Here is a 27354-nt window from a genome sequence, read left to right as displayed (position 1 = left end):
TAGTGCTGTCAGGCTTTCTTTATTTCCTGGCTCAGCACATTGCCTCACCGGTGTATGGGCCAGGTTACTCAGTTAATTTAAGATATTAATGAAATCTGTATTTCTGATATTTTGAACCCAGTTGAAAAATTCAATTTTCATTGGGGGTTGAGCAAATGAGAATGAAACAATGATAAACTCACAGCACAATGTTTGAGCTCCCGTTATGAGATGCACATGTCATAATGAGCCTGATATAAGGCTAGTGCCTACACAAGTCAGCCACTTAACCTGGGTGGGGGACACTCCATATTATTTTCTTTTACCCTCAGAAAGGGAAATGTGTCCCCCTGCCCCCCCCCACCCCTCCCCACATGATTGCGCCCCTGATGTACAGACCTAAAGAATGCACCAGTTGATGCTAAAAAAACATAAAATTCTGCGTATGGACTCCTACTGTACATTGCGACATAGGTATTACTATAATGACCCAAGTTCAGCCCCCCCCCCCCTCCCCCATTTAAAATTGCTCATTCTCCTCTGGCCCATTCACAAAGTTTAAATGCCATACCTTAATCAATTGGGGAAAAGTTGAATTTGCCCCTTCCCAGCTTCCTCCACTGCTCATGCCACTGAGTGACTCTTTGTGGTTATATGATGCTGTAGGCTTGGTAACCTTTTCAATCGTGATGGCGTGTGTGTTGGGAGGGGGGGGGGGCTTTGTTTGCTGTATCAAGAAGCATAAGTTGAGTCAATGTCATGCTTGGTGCCGTAGGTAGATGCCCCATGTTGTGTAAATGCGCTCTATTGTTCATGCTTCCCATTTCATGCATATTGATGAGTGGGCGGGGTTAACGTACAATTCATAGGCAATATCTTTTCAACCCTATGTCTGATTTAGTTCATACTTGGTATGGTGATGTAACAACATAGTAAGTACTGTGTATATGCTCTTTGCAACAACTTTGACCTTTTTCATATTCATGAGTTGGTGGGGCGTAATGGGAATAGTAAAAAACTGCTTGTAAACACATATATCTCATCAACCACAAGTATCTGAACAGTTCCATTATGTCAGTGATCGGGTTGCACCAATATTTCTCGACCTCTGTGTTTACAGGGTAAGAAATACCAGTCATACTGTAGGTTACAAAGGAAAGTTATCAAATTCAGTTTATTGAAGGTCTTTCTACTTAATTGTTATGCTCTCAATTTGTTAATTCAAATTATGATATTAATTAACATTAATCATAATTTTCTTTACAGATATAATTTCGAGACAAAAATGGCCTGTCCATCTCCTTGGAAAGACATCGAAGATAAATTCTTTGAATGTTCAATTTGTTTGGATCTGTTTAAAGAACCGAAACAATTACCGTGTCTGCATAGATTCTGTAAACAATGTCTGGAATCTTTACTAGAAAGACAGGTTGGGACATTTGAATGTCCTCTTTGTAAAGATGTCTGTAAAATACCAAACAATAGAATAGATGGATTCAAGACTGACTTCCATATGAAAAGTATGCTGCAGTTTATCCAGCTACAGAAAACATTTGAAAATGAAGAAGAGAGGGAATGTGTTGGCTGTGAAGAGAAGTTAAAGGTTACAGCATACTGTTTTAAGTGCAAAGATTTTCTTTGTGAAAAGTGCTATCGATTTCACTTGACCAACAAGATGATTGCTGATCATCGGGAAAATGTATTAGCTCTGAAAGATGTTGAGGGAAAGAGCCTTACACTAGAAAAACTTGCATCATTGAAGGAAGCTCCTAGGTGCCATACTCACCCAGAACACATGGCTCAGTTGTGTTGTTGTACTTGCGGAAACCTCCCTGTTTGTATAACATGTACATATGGAAAACACAAAGGTCATGACCTACAAGACGTTGGGAATGTGTCGAAAGAAGAAAGAGAGAAGTTGCAGAAGGAATTGGAAGAACTTGTAAAACGGAAAGAAAATGTACCCAGCTTAACTAATAAGATAGACAAAGTAAGTGCAGAACTTACATCAATCGTTGCAGATACAAAAAAGAAATGGAAAACTCAGTACGAAGATCAGACCAGGAAGTTAAAGAATAAGAAAGAGAAAGAACAGGGAGAATTCAACAGATTCGAAACAGTTCTTGATGAAAGTAGTCGAAAAGAATTGAAAGAATTAGAAACAGAAATGGAAGAGAAAATTAGAAAAGTAAGAGAAGATTACGACAGGATGATTAAAATAAAAATTAGGAAATTTAAAGAGAATGAGGATACCAGACGAAATGAAATAGAAAACAGAGTATTAAAGATTGACGAAGCAATGAACAAACTTGATGCAGTAATGAATGAGAGAAATAAAACAATAGAAGAACAACAGCAACGCAAGCTTAGAGAAACACAAAACTTATCAGATCTTTGGAATCAATGGGTCAATAAGTTTGAAAATTTGTCTACTATAGCTTCGAGTGTCCTTGAATCACATAACCACTGGACTGATGCACAGTGTATTCCTGATATAAGAGCTGCGAGTGAACCTCTAGTTGAGGATATAATGAAAGATTTTCCAGAAATGGAATCTTTATCTGATATAACAATGGATGATTTACCAATGTTGTGTATTGATAGAGTACATATATCGGATAATGTAGAATCTGTTGTTGATGTTGATGTGACCAAAGCTAATGATTTTTTTTTAACCAGTATAACAAGTACCGGATCTGGTTACATCACCGTCTCTGGGACATTATCAGGTGACCAATCATTTATCACTGTCATAGACAGACAAGGACATCAGATTCGTCATGACAAGATAGATGTAGTCAAAGGGAGCTCTCTTTATCCCAATCGTCACTGTGCTGCTTTATCACGTGATAAGATAGCTTCGGTGTGTGAATCCAATCAGGTTGGTGTTTATAATATTCACGATGGGTCCTTTACTCAAAATAATATCACGTCCCTCCTTGATGATATCAAAACGATGACAGTGACGTTTGCGACTTGTATAACTACTGATCCTACACGTGGCCACATCATTGTAGGTACATCTATTGGATCGCTATTCATATTTGATGAAGAATTGAAGTTCATTCGAGCTCTGAAGCTGCCAGAGGTTATAAAATGGTCAAGAGATATCCTTTATCATGAAGGCGTTCTGCTGATATGCGATGAAGAGAGTAGATGTGCATACGCTGTCACCATGGATACATCTAAAACGAAGGCAGAGTTACTATACAAGCTTCCACAACAAGATATTGACGGAGAGACTTGGTATCCTTACAGTATATGTGCAGACAGAGCAGGTTTGGTATACATCTTTTGGCGTAGTTTTGGAAACTGTATCATCACACAGTACAGTCAAGATGGTCAGCAGTTGTTGACAACCAAACGGACAGAAGATACAGCATGGTGTTTGACAACATTGATGACAGAGGAGGGAGAGAAGCTACTTGTAGCTACATCATATGCAGGAAAGATACTTTGTTATGGTCTGGTGAGTATATCTCAGTGTTCCGTGCTTTAATATTATTAGTAGTATCATAAATTTTGTGATCGGGATACTCTGATATAACAAAAATTAATGGGTACATTCAACTGTTATAATATCACCAAGGATAACATCTTCCTGTATTGACTTTATGTATGACCAAGTAGTATATAATATTTATAACGTTAAAGATAGTATTTGCTTGAATTTAGCTCGAGTAATAGTATATGAATTTGTAGAAGTTATGTCCCAAACCCAATATACATGAAACTAAAGTGCAAAACTTGTTCACTGTTTCCTTTACGGAATCGTAGAGGAAAAGTTCAAGAATTCTAACGAGATCATGGTACTGTTGTTGACAAGACATCGCAACGCCAACTTAAGTTGATTAACAATAAAATAAACAACAAAGGGCAGAAAAGGGAATTTAACAGGCAAAACGAGAGAAAAAGAGAAAACTGGATCAATGCTTGTAACTTTATAAATGTTCTTTCCAACAGACACCAGCATAAAGTCAACCGCAAAAACAGACATGAAGGAAAGAAATATCCAGAATAGACACCACACACTGAATCGAATATCAAAGGCTGGTTACAACTGATGAGGACGGAATTATCAACATTTGTTGAAAAAACTAGAAACTTTAATATGAAACGGATCATGATGATTAAGATCGGTCTTCTTAGTTTACATCATTTCACTAGAATTCCTTTAAAGGAAAGTGAGCAACCACCTTAGTTAAAGCAATTAAACATTAAAGCAATTAAACCGTCAACCCCTCCCCCACCCCCCTCTCCCCATTCACACGCCACCTTTACTTTACGAGATGAACAACAGTACAGTAGGGAACTGGACTATAATATTAAATGTGTGTATCGCTTCTGCCATTGATAGTACTGTAGTAATTGCATAAGACCTTCCTAATAAAAGCGAGATGAAATGAGTACATGATGCCATGTTTAAGAACTGCCACATGAAGGTAGTGATGGAATGACTATAACTATCCACCCTGTTGTACTTGGGGATATCAAGCTTCTTGGAAAATCTACAGGTAAATTAAAGATCTTGTAAAAGAGTGGATAGGGCCCTGAGGTCGTTGTAGCTGACTCCTGTGTCAGTAGGGGATCTGCCAGTCTTCCCTAGAAAATAACTAGACGTTAAGACGTCACATGGTGCGTTTTTAAATATTTACAACATAGATTAAATCCGCGATGGAACCATTTCCTTTGACTGACGATAGAGGTGAGTCATGGCTACCTGCACCCTCCTGTGATAATGGCCACTAACTGTGTTTCAGCTGTAGATGTATAAACAAATGAATATATATACATATGAAAATATACAAAATATATATATATGAAAATATATGTATATAATATGTATATTATATATATATTATATATATGAAAATATATACTGTATGTATATAATATATATATGTATATTATATATATATTATATATATGAAAATATATATATATATTTAAATATAAATTATATATTGAAATTTATATTTAAAATATATATTCATAAATATAAAATAAATAAAATATGTATAAGCACACTATACATGTGTGTAAAATTTAATATGGTGTCATAACTTCTGTGAAATATACAATTATCTCAAAAATGATGTAAAACTACCATGTGTGGCATTGGTAACCAACTCAATGTACAATATAATTTACATATAGTGTTATATTGCTTGTACGTGAAATGCAACTGGCTATAAAATGTGAGAAATGATATACCGAAAAGGGGATAAGCAACTGCTGCGGACTTCCATTATTTGGAGAGTATAACAATCACTAAATTTATTTTAAAATGATATGTACAATTTAGAAAATAAGAGCAGAGAAGTCCTTGTTCTTTTTTTACAAGTTTTAATTTGACTGATTATTTCATGTCAATAATTGTAAGAAATTGATTTATTTGTGTGATCTAATTAATATGAAATTCACTTTAAATGCCTAAAACATCTCCTCCCCCCCCCCCACCCCCAGTGGTACTTAATGGGTACCAATTTTATCAAATTATGTCAATGGGGCCTCAAATGTTATGTCTTCGAGAATATGAAGATTGAGTAAATCGCTCATAAGTATTATTCACAAGCAAATCGTTGGAAATTACTGTACACAAGGCCTGAATTTTTCTTCTTTTGGGGATGGGTGGGGGGGGGCAGGCATCCATCAGTACCATTTTGAAGCAAAGTACAAAATATTTACAGAAATGTAGAGATATGAAGGAAAAGAACAATAATTGTATGTAACATTAATATTTAAATGTTTTTCTTTATAACGTCCAATAATTAGGTCTTTCTTCTCTCATATCATAGAATGCTTAGGGTCTGCCATTCTTACTTGATATTCTGGAATTTTCTCTTCATACAAATAATATCAGGTCATGTATTAAATTCATTCCAGAAATTATGGATACATTTTGAGATTTTGTAATCATTCATTCTACAGAGTACTATAAACAACTGGAACAACAAAATTATCCTATACGCTATTTTTTCTTTTTTGCTCATTTTCGAGGTCCTGCTTTCTGTGAAGTCATTTGGCTGGAATTTCTGGAATAACTTGCTCAAATTTTTGCTCTTCAAATTCAAAAATTAATCTACAGATTGTCCTCATAAATATACAACCATTGCAATAGTTACCTTTCAAGCCCAGTAAGGCCTGGAATTTTCCGGCTATATTATTTATAGAACTTTCTGTGATTGCATGGACTTCATTACCATGGAAACTGTTGAATATTCAATGAGATAGACCCCTGTTGAATTTAATTGTGAATGATACGTTAAGAAATTCACAGCTATCTATGGCACTGCCACCACTGTACAGTTTAGCGAGTTTAGACTTTTGACAAAATTCAACCATTATTCACTAAATCCACTCATAATTGAGTAAACTTGCCTGAGAAATCCAGGCCATAACTTACATCACAAGCTTATGACCAATCAGCATCATATGTGTTATGTCATGTAACTTAACCAGATGCTTTTGACCAATCAGCACCCACCTCTGATCTTTTCATAGCATCCATACTGCTGATGGGTGTAGGTTATCTCCATGGTGATCCTATGTGTCTTGTATTGTGACTAAACCAGATGATTTTGACCAATCAGCACCCACCTCTCATCCATTCATAACATCCATAATGGTGATGGGTTGAACACATGAGCTGTGTAATAACTGAACCAGATGTTTGTAGTGAATCAATCATGAAAGCGCTGATCCTCTCATAACCTTCATCATTCTCATAGGTGTGTGTTATCTCCTTTGTGATGTCATGTGACTGAATCATATGGTTGTGACCAATCAGCATCCAGCTCTGATCCTTTCATAACATCCTTAATTCTGATGGTATCCGTTACCTCCACAGTGATTACATATTGTGGTAATTCTTCATCTACAATCCAGCACTGAAGCTGCTTCAGGTTGTTAGCATCCTCTAGATCTGTGATGAGGAGAATAAAGGTTTACTGGATGTCATAAAACATAGCATGTTGAGAACTGTTAGTTTTAGCTGACCAAGACAACCCTACATGGATTTACCATGCAACATTGTATTTATAGCTTATCTACATTTGTACCTTACAAGTCATGTATTATGTAAACACCAAACCTGAGTGGAATTGAACAGTTGTGTTGCCAATCAATGACACTACACAGGAGCTCACCATGTAAAATTTCTTTGATATTTCCCTGCAATTAGCTATGCATCTCATAAACAAATGTCAACACGTTTTGAAGTACTGATGTAGGCCTGCAAATCTGTTTATGATGCAATTCTGTAATATTTGGATGCTGGCTAAGTAACACAGGAGTCACTGGTGTGCCACTAAGACAGGAACATCATACAGATATAAGGTACTTCATAGTGACTGTCAGCTTAGAGTGCTATCTTGGGTCAAATCTATCAAGTGTGTTAAAGTAGAAATGTCTATGATGACTTAGCACACTCTACCTGTTACAGTAAAAGTAAAAGGGAAGAACTTCTTGTAAACGTCCATTGACGGAATGAAAGAACCACTGGCCGACGTAGAGATTGATGCGAGTACGCAGGTAGGTACAAATGATGCACTCAGTGGCTCAGTCTTGGCTCTGGAAAAATAAAAATGAACTCATTATATCAACGACATGAATGATGCAAACTTGGTATCCTCTGCAAACTTGATGCTACTTGTTGAATGGAGAGAATTTCTTCATTTTCCACTAGCTAATGTATATTCATAAATGACCTATTCTGAGCATGCATTGTGAGAACACACAAACATTTGCCAACATCTTGTATCTCTCCTAGTGCAGATGAGCTTTCATTGACTACGAAATGGAAGAAAACTGACACTGTCAAGTATTTTCTATGATCTGCCAATGAATATGCATTAAAATGAGTCACTGACCAGCCAGTTGGGACAATTTTCCAGTGCTAATACCACTCTGTACTGTCCTCCCTTATTATGCTTCAAATCTCACATATTGACAGTGCAAACAGTTCCTAACCTTTAACTGATAGAAACACGATGTTCATACTGCTCATGCTGATAATATGAGTGCTCTGAAGCAGGACGTGACAGTACAGTATAGAAAAAAAAATTCCCAACTAGGTGAACTGACAGCGTATAGATGACCTGTCAATGAATATGCATTAAAATGAGTCACTGAAAGCGTATAGATGACCTGTCAATGAATATGCATTAAAATGAGTCACTGAAAGCGTATAGATGACCTGTCAATGAATATGCATTAAAATGAGTCACGAACAGCGTTGGATGACCTGTCAATGAATATATGCATTGCAAGTGCAACAACTAGTTGTATCTGTGTACATTAAAATCCAGTTTACCTTTTGCTGGCAAGGTAAGTGGCTGCATCAATTAAATGGGCACAGAGTGCTGCTGTCACTTGGCAAATGCTGTTAGTCTGAAGAAAAATTTAAAGATGATGTCAAAAAAGAGTTAAGAGATTTAAATTTTACTGGAATAAGAAAAGAGACTTTGTGTATGACATATCATGAAAAACAGGACAGGTGCTGAGTAATAAGTTAAAATTTATTTTATGTAAGAGAGATGGTTTTTGTCAATGCTGAAACTTAAAAAATAGGCCTATAGGTTTTAACATGTGCTGCATTGGGACTGGCTGCAATGTCAACACAATTGTAACTATTAAAGGAGAGTAGAAGTAAAGTCACGATTCAAAAGTGTTTACGGAGAGTAAAGATAAAGTCATGTTTGACACTATTTAAAGAGAGTAAAGGTAAAGTCACAGGTTTCATATCGTAATGTTGCGTACTACAACACCAAACTGATAACGTCAATATGGCAGCCTCCTGACATGAGATTTAAACTATGATATCTCACAAACAGAGGAAGCAACCCTAGCAGAGAAAAATGATTTCTAACTTTGACCCGTACATTCACTCACAGAGGTGTGTGTAGTTTCATCCACTACCTCTGCACTTACCAGTAGGTGTCATGAAATACATAATTTACCTGATTATAAACCTACACAGTAGACTACATACAATATAATGCATGTTGAATCGTAATCTGTGGTGAGCTGCTGTCAGCTAATTCAGGATATTCTATTCAAACAAATCTGCAGAAGACCCAACACAAAATATATTGGATAAAAATATATCAAATAATTTGGAATCCAGAAAGCTGATATTCTGTAAATACCTTAGGATTAGATATGTAAAAGTCCAAGTTATCCACAATGATAATATCTGGTGCTGGATTAGCTGAATGTATCTGTGTCAGTTCCAAAAGGAGAGAAGAACGGTTGGACAAGTATCTATCAGGGAATGAGAAGAATCAAATTTATATAAATAACAGAAAGTACTGTATAATCCCTTTACAGACGATATTGAGGCTTGCAAGCGGTATATAATTTAAAGCCATTTCAGCTCCAACTATACTTGCGTTGTGTGGAAATGTTACAAGTACAGAAAGTATGGGTATACGAATGTATGTGTAAATTAGTGTAAAATCATTTTTTAAGTGAACAATTTATGACTCTCTACATGGTCAGTTATCCATAAGTTGCTACAGCGGTGATGTACAAGTCTAAATTTCTAATCTCTTAGTGTGTTGAGATCTATGCAAAGATTTGTTCTCAAATACAACAAATGTCTTTTACAAAGTTAATGCTCTATTGGCTCTCAAGAGCACTGAACATTTTCTAATCAAACTTTTACACATCTGGAGCCCAATAGGGCAAGTTTAATTGCATACAGTTTACAGAACTTGCTAGGGGAGATAGATCAAGGTCCAGCAGTTTAAGCTAGTATTCATGCATTCTGATGGGGAGGTGGTGGGGATGTGGGTATTGGCTCAGTCCTAAGGAAGATCCTGACAAGTGGGCCTGAAGCTGGACACTTCATTTCACATTACTGTGTGGAAGTCATGAATGGCTATTTTAATACTGTACACCTGCTGTGTTTCAAATTCTCAACACAGACATCATTTAAAACCATGAACATTTAACACAATGTAGGTAAGTGATTAAATCATAAGATTCATACTTGATAATAATCTGTTTCATAAGTCTAGGGTCTGGTTTCTGGGATCCCTCAACAGCAATTGGTAAGGACATCAATTTCTCCTGCGTAATAAACAACACTATATGGCCTTCCATGGCAAAAGAAACAGCACACTGGAATAGCAGGGCTGTATTATCACTGAAAATTAAAAATGAAACCAGTTTTGTCTTTCCAAGAATTTTAAATTGCAATTTCAACCTTGCATCAGTTTCATACAGATAATTTTAGATTTATCAGTAAAACGTACAAATTAGGACTGGAGAAGTCACTATTGGTCATACTACTTTCACATGGGTTCTTGCTTAACACATGTTACCGCAACAAGTTTTAACTTCAAAATGAACTGTACGTACTGTACAATCAAGTGTACAGTACTTGTATACAACTCCTCTGTGCCTGTGTTTGAGAAACTTGTGCCACTTTGCTCTTTGTACTATGTTCCTATTCATCTCCTAGCTCAAATACATGATCTGGATCAATACTGTACCCCTGTAGGCTATAACGTTGCTGTCCATTAAAGAGAAAACATGTTGTCCCTAACACACTGAATACTGTAACTGAGGACAAGCAAACATACTGTAGAGCTGTGACTGACCAGTGCTCATATGGGTCACATCTCACATGATATTGTTACATGTATTTGTACATGCAAACATTTGTTGAAACTGAGCAGTTGTTGTAAAATGCCACACATGGTTGAATGTACAGTAGGTCGGCAAAAACATGTTTATTAGGTGTTACTGTGAGTGTTAGTCCTAGCCTACATATATTACTGTAGCATACATGGTGGATTTCCTTGTCATGAATGATGGCACATTTTAAAATTAGTCTAAACTTGAGAACACATGCTGCCCTACCATCGGTAACTTTCCATAACATGACGATCAAGTTCAATTCAGTCGGGCAGTAGACCTTAGCCTTTATTCAGATATAATTAGTTACTGCTTAAAGTAGGGCCTAGGCCTAGCCTACAGTAAGTACTACTACTAGTACTAGCATAGAACTTGTGCAATCCTATTTCCTAGCTTAAAGACTTGGCGCTTCGCCTTAGTGTAAGGGAAGTAGGCCTAGGCTCACCGCACAAAAGTAACGAGACTAAAAACCTTGGATTTGGCCCATATAGCACCAGTCTGGTCTCTTGACATAGGAATTTTGATCCCAATATTGTTTCTTTCACCAAAAAACTATTTTTCTGGTTACGTTCACCATCAGACAATGTATTAAGTAACGGAGGAAACATTCGCTGTAAAACATAAGAAGACATCGTCTGTATTTGTGTTTCAAAATTACCGCCTTAAGCTAAGTGACCATACTGTAGAACCTGTAAAATGTCATACGTTAATGATTGTCTATAGAGAACACACATTAATGATTCATTCCAATAAATACGTACGGGTATTTTGACACATATTTTGACACATATTAATTGGATACTGAACATCAGACCATGATTGATCTGTTTAGGTCAAGCTTGAAACTTACATCTGCCTTTAGTGCTCGGCTATTTAACTATACATATAATGCTGAAATAGATATTGTTGCATGCAAATATATTGTTGTGGTAGAAAATTGCAAGCACATTATAATTAAACAATTAAAATTTATTGCATTTATTGCATTTATGATTTATTGTTATTATCATTATTATTACAAGTGAACATTGTTACCATGCTAACTCGAATACCCTGTATAGATTTTTGAGTGCATGTATATACTGTATATGTACGTACGCATGGAATGTAGAAATATGGGTCTGCACAAATGTGCGCTAAAATATGTAGCAATAAACAAGTTACGGGAGGGTGTAAGGTAATTGCTCAATACATTAACACCCAAAATCAGTAATAGGGGATTTCCAATTTTATCACTTGGCAGCTTGATTTTGGACGTACACCGGTTTTTTGTGTCATGTGTGTTGTATTTTCATTTAGTTTTCAAAGAAAAGCAACAACAACTGGATAAGTAGGATTCAAGTAAGTTTGATATTTCAACTTGAACTACAAAAAGAACTTAAATTGAATACTCCATCGACTAAAAGCTAAAAGCACAAGGTTAGTAACTATTTCTGTTCCGCCATATGTAATGAATGAAAGTACATTACACAGTGTATTATATTGTATAGCTCTCGGCCATTTTAACCCCGAAGTATTGAGTGATGCAAAAAATTATATAATTATACTACAGTAGTTAGTCACTTCTCGGCCTTTTGGCCAAGATCATGTTTGGTATCTGTTCCCTTGCGAGGTCAATCGTGATACACACGTGACGATGATCACACTCTCGATGCAAGGGGACTGGGGTTGAGAGTACAGTAGTCGTTTGGTTGTTTGGTTTTCATGCCCAGGTTCTTTCCTAAGTGACTTTTCTTAAAACAGTACTTTGAATCAAGTACAGTAATAATTTATAATCTATGATAGGTACAGTACTTAAAAACTTAATGTAATAGTTAGGAAGTACATGGGGCAACACTATTTCCATAATAATAAACACCATATTATTTGATCTTTGCTTATTTCTCATGAAGGACACAGCTTCAGTGACTCCAGGGCATTGTCCACTCCATTTTAAAATCCTTACTCGCCTTTTCACCTCTCATAAAGGTTCATATCCTCTACCTTCATCAACCAGGGAAATGCTGAATTCATTATTATTTATTAGCACAACAGTCTGAATGGAGCTACTAATAAAAGCCTTAATTATAGTCTCAGACTGACTTCTTCATATTTCTTCCTAGGACCATCAGGCCACCCCCTCCCGGCCATACATGACCCCACAGCAGCACCCCTGTTTTATATAAAACCTCATTCATATGAAGGGCTTACTGGCCCTCCTGTAAAGATTCAAGTCACTATACACAAATCAGTTAGTGGAATTTTTATTGGCTGCCCAAAAATGGGTTTATTGCTACTTGTACACAAGGGAGTCAATCCTAATTGAAAAGTGGGGGAGTGGGGGAGTGGGGACATAAATGACTAAACATGGATACAACTGAAGGAGTGAGTGCGCTGGCACAAAACCTGTATCGGGTGGGGTCTAGGGGCCCTAGGGTGAATCCCTGAACTCAAATGTATCTAGAAATCTGTTTGATCTTTAAATTGAATTGATATGTTATGTCCTATATTTTTACAAAATTCACATCTGACAAGTGATCATACATTAAGAAAGTCATATCAATTTAACATCCGGGTGTAACTTAGAGCCTTTATCATGATTAATAAAACTGAAACTTTAACCAAAATGGAATCATTCGTTAACTTTGCACACAATAATAAATTCACCTTGTTATACAGATATCTACAACATGCAAACATATAAATGGTATCATAAGTACATTTAAGAAGCACTGTTGGGTACATCACTGGGCACATGTATATTCACTTTATCAGAAACATAAACACTATCAAATAAAGTTGCTTCAGGGGCCTAGCCTGGGTAGATAAAGGGGGGGGGGGGGGAGAAGCATCGAGAAACATTAGGTATCGTCCAAATGTGCATATATACCAGGGCCTAAATTGTAAGTAATTTTTAGTGGGTGGGCAATTTCCTTTAAAAGACCATCATGATAATATCTTAGCAGAGTACCACCACCAATTGGTGTGTAGGGTAGCAAGAAACTGTTTGCCAAACAATGCCTCCTGGATTGCCGGAAATGGCACTTGTAAGTTGCATCTGAACATTTCATATTTTGAGATCTCATGTTTGGGAATTTTACACTCACAAAAAAAAAAGGTCAAATAGAAAAATTGTATTAGATGAATTCACATTGTAGGGAAAAAGAAGCTCTGCCTTATTGACTGTTCAGACAGGTAAATGAAGATATAAAAGCACACCAGGGCATTATTATGATAACTGTAGCCTGTATGAAGTGGGGAATTAGCCACAGTACTTATGGGGAATTTAGGTGTAAATTAGTTGTTATCATTATTTGTTCAACATGCCAAGAAGGGACTTACTAGGGGGAAGGGGGTGGGTAATAGAACTCAGTGGGTGGGCCATGTAGGGGACTGTGCCGCAATAATCATAGTTAAAACATTGGGGTACTGACTACTGATATACAGTAGGAGCTAACATTAATAAACCCTGTGTTTTATTGTTTGGTACATCATTCCTACAATCTATGACCTTGAGGTTGTACACTATACTGACTAATTAAAGTCAGAAGAAAGGATATATCATTTTGCTAAAACTAACTGCAATAGTGCTTACTGCCTAAGCATTCACAGTATCTTAGGCCTATGCTTTCATTCAGGAAGTGAAAATCTCAGGGGGGGGGGGGGCTGGGAGGGCAGCTATTAAGCTGGAACTTGATGTATAATGATTAACATTGTTATAACAACAACATGGCTAACAGCTTAGCACACAGGCTTAGCACCATGTATCTGTGTCAAAATTCCTGTAAAGTATGTATAATTATCTCAAGAACACTCAAAAAAGTTTCATGAGTGGCATTTCTAACCAAAATGATGCAAACAAACATTATATTGCTTGTACATGAAAAAAAAAAAAAAATAATAACCTACCTGTAGAAAGGAGATTAGCGAATGCTCAGTGCAGGCATTCAAATTATCTCCCTTGCTCAGCATATAGCCTCACAGACGTATGGGCTCGGTTGCTCAGTTAATTAACGCTATAAATGAAATATGTCATTCTTATATCTTCAACCCAGTGGAAGTTCTATTTTCATTGGGGGTTGAGCAAATGACAATGAAACATTAATAATTAATAATCTCATAGCACAATGTTTTCAGAGCTCTCGTTATGAGATACACGAGTCATTATGAGGCTGACATTGGGCTTGTGCCTTCAGGAGTACAGTAGGCCACTAAACCTGGGTGGGGGACATTTGATATTATTTATTTCACCTTCCAGAAAGAGGAATGTGTACCCTGCCCCCCCCCCCCCCATGATTGATGCCCCTGCGTGAAAAGACCTAAATTTATACTTAAGAATGCACCAGTTGACGCTTAAAGTCCATAAAACCCTGTGTGTGGACTCCTTCATCCCGACATACTGTAGGGTTTACTTCAATGACCCACGTGCAGTCTCCCCCTCCCCTACTTAAAATCTGTCATTCTCTTCTAGCCCATCGACACAAAGTTTAACGCCATACCTTAATCAATTGGGGGGGGGGGTTGAATTTGCCCCTCCATTCCTCCAATTTGTTATGATGCTCATGTGACTCTTTGTGGTTATGATGCTGTAGGCTTGGTAACCTTTGCAATCGTGATGGTGCGTGAGTGTGTGTGTGTGTTCCGGGGGGGGGGGGGGCTGTGTTTGTGATGACCAGGAGCACAATTTGAGTCAATGTCATGCTTGGTGCAGTAGGTAGATGCCCCATGTTGTGTTAAGTGCTCTATTGTTTGTGCTTCCCATTTTATGCATATTGATGAGTGGGCGGGGTTAACGTGCAATTCATATAATGGCAATATCTCTTCAACCCTATGTCTGATTTAGTTCATACTTGGTATGGTGATGTAACAACATAGTAAGTATATATGCTCTTTGCAACAACTTTGACCTTTTTCATATTCATGAGTTTGTGGGGCGTAATGGGAAATAGTCAAAAACAGCTTGTAAACACATATATCTCATCAACCACAAGTATCTGAACAGTTCCATTATGTCAGTGATCGAGTTGCACCAATATTTCTCGACTTCTGTGTTTATAGGGCAAGAAATACCAGTCATAGATTATTGAAGGTCTTTTTACTTAATTTTTTATGCTCTCAATTTGTTAATCCAAATTATGATATTAATTAACATTAATCATAATTTTCTTTACAGATATAATTTCAAGACAAAAATGGCCTGCCCATCGCATTGGAAAGACATCGAAGATAAATTCTTTGAATGTTCAATTTGTTTGGATCTGTTTAAAGAGCCGAAACTATTACCATGTCTGCATAGATTTTGTAAACAATGTCTGGAACCATTACTAGGACAGGCTGGGACATTTGAATGTCCTCTTTGTAAGGATGTCTGTAAAATACCAAACAATAGAATCGATGGATTCAAGACTGACTTCCATATGAAAAGTATGCTGCAGTTTATTCAGCTACAGAAAACATTTGAAAACAAAGAAGAGAGAGAATGTATTGGCTGTGAAGAGAAGTTAAAGGTTACAGCGTACTGTTTTATGTGTAAAGAATTTCTTTGTGTCCAGTGTTATCAATTTCATTTGACCAAGAAGGTATTTGCCAAACATCAGAAACACGTATTAGGTCTGAATGATCTTGAGAGAAAAAGTCTCACACAAGAAAAACTTGCATCATTGGTGGAAGCTCCTAGGTGTCATACTCACCCGGAACACATGGCTCACTTATGTTGTTGTACTTGTGGAAATCTCCCTGTTTGTATAACATGTTCGTACGGAAAACACAAAGGTCATGACCTACAAGACGTTGCGAATGTGTCGAAAGAAGAAAGAGAGAAGTTGCAGAAGAGATTAGATGAACTTGAAAAACTGAAAGAAAATGTACCCAGCTTAACTTATAAGATAAACAAGGTAAATGCAGAACTTACATCAATCGTTGCAGATACAAAAGCAAAATGGAAAACGCAGTACGAAGATCAGACCAGGAAGTTAAAGAATAAGAAGGAGAAAGAAAAGAGAGAATTCAACAGATTCAAAGCAGTTCTTGAAGAAAGGAGTCGAAAAGAATTGAAAGAATTAGAAACAGAAATGGAAGAGAAAATTAGAAAAATAGGAGAAGATTACGACAGGATGATTAAAATAAAACTTAGGGAATCAAAAGAGAAAGAGGACATCAAACGAAATGGAATGGAAAACAGAGAATTAAAGATTGACGAAGCAATGAACAAACTTGATGCAGTAATGAATGAGAGAAATAAAACAATAGAAGAACAACAGCAACGCAAGCTTAGAGAAACACAAAACTTATCAGATCTTTGTAATCAATGGGTCAACAAGTTTGAAAATATGTCTACTATAGCTTCGAGTGTCCTTGAATCACATAACCACTGGACAGACGCACAGTGTATTCCTGATATAAGAGCTGCGAGCGAACCCCTAGTTGAGGATCTTATGAAAGATTTTCCAGAAATGGAATCATTATCTGATATAACAATTGAAGATTTACCAGTGTTGTGTAGTGATAGAGTAAATATATCGGATAATGTAGAATCTGTTGTTGATCTTGATGTGACCATAGCTTTTAGGTTGGTTGTAAATAGTATAACAAGTACCGGAACTGGTTACATCGTCGTCTCTGGGTGTTTATCGCGTGACCATTCATTTATCACTGTCATAAACAGACAAGGACGTCAGATTCGTCATGACAAGATAGATAAAGTCAAAGGGAGCTCTCTTTATCCCAATCGTCACTGTGCTGCTTTATCACGTGATAAGATAGCTTCGGTTTGTGAGTCCAGTCAGGTTGGTGTTTATGATATTCATGATGGGTCCTTTACCCAAAATACCATCACGTACCTCTTTGATGACATCAAAACATTGGATAAGAAGTTTGCGAGTTGTATAACTACTGATCCTATACGTGGCCACATAATTGTAGGTACATCAATTGGATGGCTATTCATATTTGATGAAGAATTGAATTTCATTCGAGCTCTGAAGCTGCCAGAGGTTATAAAATGGTCAATAGATATCCTTTATCATGAAGGCGTTTTGCTGATATGCGATGTAGAGAGACGTGCATACGCTGTAACCATTGATACATCTAAACCAGAGGCAGAGTTACTATACAAGCTTCCGAAACCAGATATTGACGGAAAGACTTGGTATCCTCGGAGTATATGTGCAGACAGGGCAGGTTTGGTATACATCTTGTGGTATGGTGATGGAACACATATCATCACACAGTACAGTCAAGATGGTCAGCAGTTGTTGACAACCAAAAGGACAGAAGATACAGCATGGTGTATGGCAACATTGATGACAGAGGAGGGAGAGAAGCTACTTGTAGCTACCAAACCGTCGGGAAAGATGTTTAGTTATGGTCTGGTGAGTATATCTCAGAGTTCCTTACTTTAATATTATTAGTAGTGTCATAAATGTTGTTATCGGGATACTCTGATGTAACGACAAATAAAGGGTACATTTAACTGTGATAATACCACCAAGGATATCATCTTCCTGTATTGACTTTATGTATTACCAAGTAGTATATAACAATTAAAACTTTAAAGATAGTTTTTGCTTGAAATTAGCTCAAGTTATGGTAAATAAATTATTAGAAGTTATGTCTCAAACCCAATATACATGAAACTAAAGTGCAAAACTTGTTCACTCTTTTCTTAACGGAATCGTAGAGGAAAAATTCAAGAATTCTAACGAGATCATGGTACTGTTATTGACAAGACGTCGCAATGCCAACTTAATTTGATTAACAAGAAAATAAACAGCAAAGGACAGAAAAGGGAACATAACAGACAACAAGAAAAAAAGAAAATAAAAGAAGCTATTTGTTTGCTGAAAAATCTCTACACAAACAATCGACATCTAACATGTCTTGTTTGTTCATTCTAAAATGTGCTTCATTAGAAAAGAGAACTGGATCAATGTTTGTAACTTTATAAATGTTCTTTCCAACAGACACCAGAATAAAGTCATCCTGGAAAAGATACATAAGGAAGGAATATCCAGAGTATGCACCACACTGAATCGAATATCAAGGCTGGTTACAACTGATGAGGACGGAATTATCAACATTTGCTGAAAAAAACTAGAAACTTTAAGATGAAACGGATCATGATGATTAAGATCGGTCTTCTTAGTTTACATCATTTCACTAGAATTACTTGAAAGGAAAAGAAAAGCTAGCCACCACCTTAGCCCATTAAAACAATAAGACCGTCAACCCCCCCCCCCCCCTCTTCCCATTCACATGCCACCTTTACCTTACGAGATGAACAACAGTACAGTAGGGAACTAGACTATAATATTGAATGTGTGTATCGCTTCTGCCATTGATAGTACTGTAGTAATGCATAAGACCTTCCTAACATAAGAGAGATGAAATGAGTACATAATACCATGTTTAAGAGCTGCCACATGAAGGTAGTGATGGAATGACTATAACTATCTGCCCTGTTTTACTTGGGGACATCAAGCTTCTTGGAAAATCTACAGGTAAATTAAAGATCTTGTAAAAGAGTGGATAGGGCCCTGAGGTCGTTGTAGCTGACTCCTGTGTCAGTAGGGGATCTGCGAGTCTCTCCTAGAAAAATACTAGATGTTTAGACGTCACATGGTGTGTTCTTAAATATTTACAATTTATGAAATGTAGGGTAAATCCGCGACATAATCCATTTCCCATGACTGACGGTGGCTGTGAGGCATGGCTACTCCTGTAATACTCGCCACTTACTATGTCAGATTCATGACAGCTGGTTGTATTGAGGCATGGCTACCTGTGCCCTCCTTGATACAAGCCACTAACTGTGTCAGCTTCATGACAGCTATATATGTATAAACAAATAATTAAATATATATATATATATATATATATATATATATATATATATATATATATATATATATATATATATATATATATATATATATATATATTTATGTAAAGATACTTTCACCATATGGAGAGTATAACAATCACTAAATTTATTTTAAAATGATGTACAATTTAGAAAATAAGAGCAGAGAAAACCTTGTTCTTTGTTTTACAAGTTTTAATTTTACTGATTATTTCATGTCAATAATTGTAAGAAATTGATTTATTTGTGTTATGTAATTAATATGAATTTCACTTTAATGTTTTTTTCCCAGTTATAACATAATTAGGTTCTTTCTTTTCTCATATCATAGAATGCTTAGTATCGAGTATGTCATTCCTATTTGATATTCTGGAATTTTCTCTTTATAAAAGTAATATCAGATCAGATCGTTTTAAATTCATTCCAGAAATGATTGATAGATTTTGAGATTTTGTAAGCATTCATTCTACAGAGTACTATAAACAACTGGAACAACATTTTCCTATTCGCTTTTTTTTCTTTTTTGCTCATTTTCGAGGTCCTGCTTTCTGTGAAGTCATTTGGCTGGAATTTCTGGAATAACTTGCTCAAATTTTTGCTCTTCAAATTCAAAAATTAATCTACAGATTGTTATCATAAATATTCAACTATTGCAATAGTTATCTTTCAAGCCCAGTAAGGCCTGGAATTTTCCGGCTATATTATTTATAGAACTTTCTGTGATTGCATGGACTTCATTACTATGGAAACTGTTGAATATTCAATGAGGTAGACCCCTGTTTGATTTGATTGTGAATGATACGTTAAGAAATTCACAGCTATCTATGGCACTGCCACCACTGTACAGTTTAGTGAGTTTTGACAAAATTCAACCATTATTCACTAAATCCACTCATAATTGAGTAAACTCGCCTGAGAAATCCAGGCCATAACTTACATCACAAACTTATGACCAATCAGCATCATATGTGTTATGTCATGTAACTTAACCAGATGCTTTTGACCAATCAGCACCCACCTCTCATCCATTCATAACATGAATGGACGTGATGGGTTGAACACATGAGCTGTGTAATAACTGAACCAGATGTTTGTAGTGAATCAATCATGAAAGCGCTGATCCTCTCATAACGTTCATCATTCTCATAGGTGTGTGTTATCTCCTTTGTGATGTCATGTGACTGAATCATATGGTTGTGACCAATTAGCATCCAGCTCTGATCCTTTCATAACATCCTTAATTCTGATGGTATCCGTTACCTCCACAGTGATTACATATTGTGGTAATTCTTCATCTACAATCCAGCACTGAAGCTGCTTCAGGTTGTTAGCATCCTCTAGGTCTGTGATGAGGAGAATAAAGGTTTACTGGATGTCATAAAGCATAGCATGTTGAGAACTGCTAGTTTTAGCTGACCAAGACAACCCTACATGGATTTACCATGTAACATTGTATTTATATCTTATCTGCATTTGTACCTTACAAGTCATGTATATGTAAACACCAAAGCTGAATGGAATTGAACAGTTGTGTTGCCAATCAATGACACTACACAGGAGCTCACCATGTTCAATTTCTTTGATATTTCCCTTCAATTAGCTATGCATCTCATAAAGAAATGTCAACACATGTTTTGAAGTACTGATGTAGGCCTACAAATCTGTTTATGATGCAATTCTGTAATATTTGGATGCTGGCTAAGTAACACAGGAGTCTCTGGTGTGCCACTAAGACAGGAACATCATACAGATATAAGGTGCTTCATAGTGACTGTCAGCTTAGAATGCTACTTTGGGTCAAATATATCAAGTGTTAGTAGAAATGTCTATGATGATTTAGCACACTCTACCTGTTAGAGTAAAAGTAAATGGGAAGAATTTCTTGTAAACGTCCATTGACGGAATGAAAGAACCACTGGCCGACGTAGAGATTGATGCGAGTACGCAGGTAGGTACTAATGATGCACTCAGTGGCTCAGTCTTGGCTCTGGAAAAATAAAAATGAACTCATTATATCCACCACATGTATGATGCAAACTTGGTATTCTCAAACTTGATGATACTTGTTGAATGCAGAGAATTTCTTCATTTTCCACTTGCTAATGTACATTCATAAATGACCTATTCTGAGCATGCATTGTGAGAAAGCACACAAACATTTGCCAACATCTTGTATCTGCCCTAGTGCAGATTAGCTTTCATTGACTATGCAATTGAAGAAAACTGACACTGACAAATGTTTATATGACCTGCCAATGAATATGCATTAAAATGAGTCACTGACCAGCCAGTTGGGACAATTTCCTAGTAGTGCTAGTACCACTCTGTACTGTCCTCCCTTATTATGCTTCAAATCTCACATATTGACAGTGCAAACAGTTCCTAACCTTTAACTGATAGAAACACTATGTTCATACTGCTCATACTGACAATATGAGTGCTCTGAAGCGGGACGTGACAGTACAGTAAAGAACAAAATTGTCTTAACTTGGTGCACTGGCAGTGTATAGATGACATGCCAATGAATATGCATTAAAATGAGTCACTGACCAGCCAGTTGGGACAATTTCCTAGTGCTAGTACCTACCTGTACTATCCATGCTTCAAAGCACTCATATTGACAGTGCAATCAGTTCCTAACCTTTAACTGATAGAAACACGATGTTCATACTGCTCATGCTGATAATACCAGTGCTCTGAAGCGGGACGTGACAGTACAGTATAGAACAAAATTGTCCCAACTGGGTGAAGTGACAGTGTATTGATGACATGCCAATGAATATGCATTAAAATGAGTCACTGACAATGTATATATGACATGCAAATGAATATACATTAAAATGAGTCACTGACAGTGTATAGATGACCTGTCAATGAATATGCATTAAAATGAGTCACTGACAGCGTATAGATGACCTGGCAATGAATATGCATTAAAATGAGTCACTGAAAGCGTATAGATGACCTGTCAATGGATATGCATTAAAATGAGTCACTGAAAGTGTATAGATGACCTGTCAATGAATATGCATTAAAATGAGTCACTGAAAGCGTATAGATGACCTGTCAATGGATATGCATTAAAATGAGTCACTGAAAGTGTATAGATGACCTGTCAATGAATATGCATTAAAATGAGTCACTGAAAGCGTATAGATGACGTGCCAATGAATATGCATTAAAATGAGTCACTGACAATGTATAGATGACATACAAATGAATATGCATTAAAATGAGTCACTGAAAGTGTATAGATGACCTGTCAATGAATATACATTAAAATGAGTCACTGACAGCGTATAGATGACATACAAATGAATATGCATTAAAATGCGTCAATGACAGCGTATAGATGACCTGAAAATGAATATGCATTAAAATGAGTCACTGAAAGCGTATAGATGACCTGTCAATGAATATGCATTAAAATGAGTCACTGAGTGTATAGATGACCTGCCAATGAATATGCATTAAAATGAGTCACTGAAAGCGTATAGATGGACTGTCAATGAATATATGCATTGCAAGTGCAACAACTGGTTGTAGCTGTGTACAGTAAATTCCAGTTTACCTTTTGCTGGCAAGGTAAGTGGCTGCATCAATTAAATGGGCACAGAGTGCTGCTGTCACTTGGCCAATGCTGTTAGTCTGAAGAAAAATTCAAAGATGATGTCAAAACAGAGTTGAGAGATTTAAATTATACTGGAAAAGGAAAAGAGACTTTGTGTATGACATATCATGAACTAGAGCACCAATGGTGCAGAAGCTCATACCTTTTCGAGCTGAAAAATGTAGGGCCCACAAAACCAATTTTGGGCCCATGAGGGATACCCCCCCCCCCTCCGTTAGCAGAATCCTGGCCACACCACTGGCTATAATTCATATTTTCCCCCTTTAAATCCTATTTTACCCACTCTATCAAACAATACCATGCACTGACCTACCCTATTAAACTTTCTCCCCTCTACCTTAGCAGACATAACTTCACAAGCACTCCCTACAAGACATAACTTCACAAGCTGCCAACATACCTCAGGCTCAAAGACTTCTAAGAATCGGCAAGTGCTGATTGGCTATAGGGCTCTCATGCTTACAGTTACAACAGTTAATAACAACTCCCAGTCCTGCTTTAATTCCACTAACAGCCTCTGCAGAGCTTAACCACAAATGTAAACAAACACTGCAGACACTGGGAGACAAATTAAAGGAGCTTTGGCAAAAAGTGAAGGCTCAGATTTTTTTAAACAATGGGGATTAATTGTAATTAATTAACTTTTGACCAAAAATTTTTAGGCATCACCTTATTCATACACAATCCAACAATCATCAGTTCAACTTTGAATATGATCCATCAAAATCTTGAGGAGATTGAGATATTTGAAAATATTACAAAGAATGACCCCCGATGACCCCCTAAATGACATTTGACCTCAATTTTCCGAACACCCCTCGTAACTCTCATCCCGAGGAACATTGTGACTAAGTTTCATTATAATTGGCCATACACTGTACGAACAGGAGCAATTTGAAAATATAGGGCCGCGGCCCGGGCCACAAAAGACCCCTAGTTGATCTTTGATCTCAAATTCATGAACACCCTGAAGGTAAAACTACCATAGTACTATCGTGACAAACCCTCAACATTGTACCATGGAATCTGTAGGAGAAGAAGCATTTTGCGTATTTCCACAAAATGGCCCATTACGGCCCACAGGTGACCTTTGACCCCAAATTTTGGACCATCTCTGATGGCCCTATACCCAATGGTCCTTGTGTCCAAGTTTCATGGAATTCCATAAAACACTGTGCGAGTGGGAGCGGTTTTACCAATTGTTGACGGATAGAGTGATAGAGTGATAGAATGATAGAGTGATAGACGCTGCACTGTAACAATAGCTCACACCAGCATGCTGGTATGAGCTAAAAACAGGACAGGTGCTGAGTGATAAGTTTAAATCTATTTTATGTAAGAGAGATAGTTTTTGTTAATGCTGAAACTTAAAAAATAGGTCTATAGGTTTTAACATGTGTTGCATTGGGACTGGCTGCAATGTCAACACAATTGTAACTATTAAAGGAGAGTAAAGGTAAAGTCATGATTGACTCTATTTAAAGAGAGTAAAGGTAAAGTCACAGGTTTCATATCCTAATGTTACGTACTACAACACCAAACTGATAACGTCAATATGGCAGCCTCCTGACATGAGATTTAAACTATGATATCTCACAAACAGAGGAAGTAACCCTAGCGGAGAAAAATCATTACTAACTTTGACCTACAGGTACATTCACTCACGGAGGTGTGTGTAGTTTCATCCACTACCTCTGCATTTACAGTACCAGCCGGTGTCAAGAAATACATAATTTACCTGATTATAAAACCTACACAATATACTATATAATGCATGTTGAATTGTAATCTGTGGTGAGCTGCTGTCAGCTAATTCAGGATATTCTTTTCAAACAAATCTGCAGAAGACCCAACACAAAATATATTGGATAAAAATATACAAAATAATTTGGAATCCAGAAAGCTGATATTCTGTAAATACCTTAGGATTAGATATGTAAAAGTCCAGCTTATCCAAAATGATAAAATCTGGTGCTGGATTAGCTGAATGTATCTGTGTCAGTTCCAAAAGGAGAGAAGAACGGTTGGAAAAGTATCTATGAGGGAATGAGAAGAATCAAATTTACATAAAAAACAGAAAGTACTGTATAATCCCTTTACAGACGATATTGAGGCTTGCAAGGGGTAATTTAAAGTCATTTCAGCTCCAATTATACTTGCTTTGTGTGGAAATGTTACAAGTACAGAAAACATGGGTATACGAATGTATGTGTAAATTAGTGTAAAATCATTTTTAAAGTGAACAATTTATGACTCTCTTCATGGTCAGTTATCCATAAGTTGCTACAGCCGTGATGTACAAGTCTAAATTTCTAATCTCTTAGTTTGTTGAGATCTATGCAAAGATTTGTTCTCAACTTTATACAACAAATGTCTTTTACAAACTTAATACTCTATTGGCTCTCAAGATCACCGTTGTCTAAATGAACTGAACATCATGAGCCCAAAATGAGAAAGTTTACTTACAGTTTACAGGGCTTGCCAAAGACCCACAGGGGAGATGTACTACTGTAGCTCAGGGTCAAAGCTAGTGTTTGTGCATTCTGAGCATGGATTCCAAGGGGGAGGTGGTGGAGATTAGGGATGCACCGGATATCCGGTCCGGCCGGACTATCCGGCCGGATAGTGAGCAATTATCCGGTTCCGGCCGGATATTTTTCAAAATCCGGCCGGATCTTTTTCAAAATCTGGCCTGAATTATTCCTTAAAAAGGTGTTGGTATTAACTTAAATCAATGTAAACTATTTCCAAAAAATTAATAAAAATATTCAAAGTAAGGAAAAATTAGGTTTAACATGTTTAATTTAATTTTCTCAATGGTCTGACCCACTGAATGGGGTCTTAATTTCCCCTTCTTTATAATATGCGTATACTGTACCTCACCTAACATTTGCTCCTTGTTTCATACTTCTACTTCTTATTAATGATTTTCTTTTGTGTAATGAAAAAATCCGGTCCGGCCGGATTTTATCCGGCCGGATTTCATGTACTATCCGGCAAAATCCGGTTCCGGCCGGATCCCAAAATTTGGATCCGGTGCATCCCTAGTGGAGATGTGGGTTGTGGCTCAGTCCTCAAAGAAGATCCTGAGAAGTGGGCCTGAAGTACACTCATGTACAATTCCTGGACACTTGATTCACATTACTGTGTGGAAGTTATGAGTGGGCTATTCTAATACTGTACAACCTACTGTGTCTCTACTGTAATTCTCAACACAGATATCATTTAAAACCATGAACATAAAGCACACTGTAGAAAAGTGATTAAATCACAAGATTCATACTTGATAATAATCTGTTTCATAAGTCTAGGGTCTGGTTTCTGGGATCCCTCAACAGCAATCGGTAAGGACATCAATTTCTCTTGCGTAATAAACAACACTGTATGGCCTTCCATGGCAAAAGAAACAGCACACTGGAATAGCAAGGCTGCATTATCACTGAAAATTAAAATGAAAGCAGTTTTTTCTTTGCAAGAATTTTAAATTGCAATTTCAACCTTGCATCAGTTTCAGTATACAGATAATTGTTAGAAAATTTATCAGTAGTGCAGTGTACAAAGGACTAGAGAAATCACTATCGGTCATACTATTTTCACATGGGTTCTTGCTAAACACATGTTACCACAACAAGTTTTAACTTCAAAATGAAATGTACGTACTGCACAGTCAAGTTTGTATACAACTCCTCTGTGCCTGTGTTTGAGAAACTTGTGCCACTTTGCTCTTTGTACTATGTTCCTATTCATCTCCTAGCTCAAATACATGATCTGGATCAATACTGTACCCCTGTAGGCTATAACGTTGCTGTCCATTAAAGAGAAAACATGTTGTCCCTAACACACTGAATAACTGAGGACAAGCAAACATACTGTAGGGCTGTGACTGACCAGTGCTCATATGGGCCTAGGCCTAGCCTACAGTAAGTACTACTACTATACTACTACTAGCATAGAACTTGTGCAATCCTATTTCCTTAAAGACTTGGCGCTTCGCCTTAGTGTAAGGGAAGTAGGCCTAGGCCCACCGTACAAAAGTAACGAGACTAAAAACCTTGGATTTGGCCCATATAGCACCAGTCTGGTCTCTTGACATAGGAATTTTGATCCCAATATTGTTTCTTTCACCAAAAAACTATTTTTCTGGTTACGTTCACCATCAGACAATTTATTAAGTAACGGAGGAAACATTCGCTGTAAAACATAGGAAGACATCGTCTGTATTTGTGTTTCATAATTACCGCCTTAAGCTAAGTGACCATAC

At 36.9% G+C, this 27354-nt stretch overlaps 4 protein-coding genes across 10 annotated transcripts in view; 2 read left to right on the top strand and 2 right to left on the bottom strand.

The window, feature by feature from the left end:
* LOC139984903 (uncharacterized) overlaps window positions 1–19512 on the top strand; it is a 33388-nt gene extending 13876 nt beyond the window's left edge. The window contains exons 1-3 of one of the 4 annotated variants that reach the window (XM_071999143.1): window positions 8436–8476; window positions 15776–17972; window positions 18564–19512. In XM_071999143.1, the coding sequence (XP_071855244.1) occupies window positions 8451–8476; window positions 15776–17972; window positions 18564–18575 (2235 nt within the window). In that variant the 5' untranslated portion in view covers window positions 8436–8450 and the 3' untranslated portion in view covers window positions 18576–19512. Of the gene's footprint in view, window positions 1–8435; window positions 8477–11832; window positions 12043–15775; window positions 17973–18563 lie in introns of those variants that run through there. The other 3 variants (XM_071999287.1, XM_071999217.1, XM_071999068.1) reach the window with 3 other exon arrangements.
* Window positions 1–27354, top strand: part of LOC139955669 (uncharacterized) — a 61878-nt gene that overhangs the window by 7107 nt on the left and 27417 nt on the right. For 2 of the 3 annotated variants that reach the window (XM_071955179.1, XM_071955165.1), the window contains exons 2-3: window positions 1246–3448; window positions 3943–4163. In XM_071955179.1, the coding sequence (XP_071811280.1) occupies window positions 1265–3448; window positions 3943–3954 (2196 nt within the window). In that variant the 5' untranslated portion in view covers window positions 1246–1264 and the 3' untranslated portion in view covers window positions 3955–4163. Of the gene's footprint in view, window positions 1–1245; window positions 3449–3942; window positions 4164–27354 lie in introns of those variants that run through there. The other variant, XM_071955170.1, reaches the window with a different exon arrangement.
* LOC139957868 (uncharacterized) lies at window positions 4302–11507 on the bottom strand. 2 transcript variants are annotated; one of them, XM_071955307.1, is made up of 6 exons: window positions 11095–11507; window positions 9974–10129; window positions 9129–9243; window positions 8294–8370; window positions 7415–7551; window positions 4302–6904 (listed from the first exon to the last, which is right to left on the bottom strand). In XM_071955307.1, exons 1-6 carry the CDS (start codon window positions 11253–11255, stop codon window positions 6735–6737), a joined length of 816 nt encoding a protein of 271 aa, XP_071811408.1. In that variant the 5' UTR covers window positions 11256–11507; the 3' UTR covers window positions 4302–6734. The 2 variants fall into 2 exon arrangements, with proteins under 2 accessions (XP_071811408.1, XP_071811409.1); XM_071955308.1 differs by lacking the exon at window positions 9974–10129 and having other exon boundaries at window positions 11095–11501.
* LOC139958485 (uncharacterized) lies at window positions 18688–27325 on the bottom strand. The gene is made up of 6 exons (XM_071955616.1): window positions 27145–27325; window positions 26377–26532; window positions 25015–25129; window positions 23034–23110; window positions 21313–21449; window positions 18688–20805 (listed from the first exon to the last, which is right to left on the bottom strand). The coding sequence occupies exons 1-6, from the start codon at window positions 27303–27305 to the stop codon at window positions 20636–20638; spliced, it is 816 nt and encodes a 271-aa protein (XP_071811717.1). The 5' UTR covers window positions 27306–27325; the 3' UTR covers window positions 18688–20635.

This window comes from Apostichopus japonicus, chromosome 1 (assembly GCF_037975245.1).
Source record: "Apostichopus japonicus isolate 1M-3 chromosome 1, ASM3797524v1, whole genome shotgun sequence".
Lineage (NCBI taxonomy): Eukaryota > Metazoa > Echinodermata > Holothuroidea > Aspidochirotida > Stichopodidae > Apostichopus > Apostichopus japonicus.
Note: the sequence above shows the minus strand (reverse complement) of the source record. Positions and strands in the feature narration are given on the sequence as shown.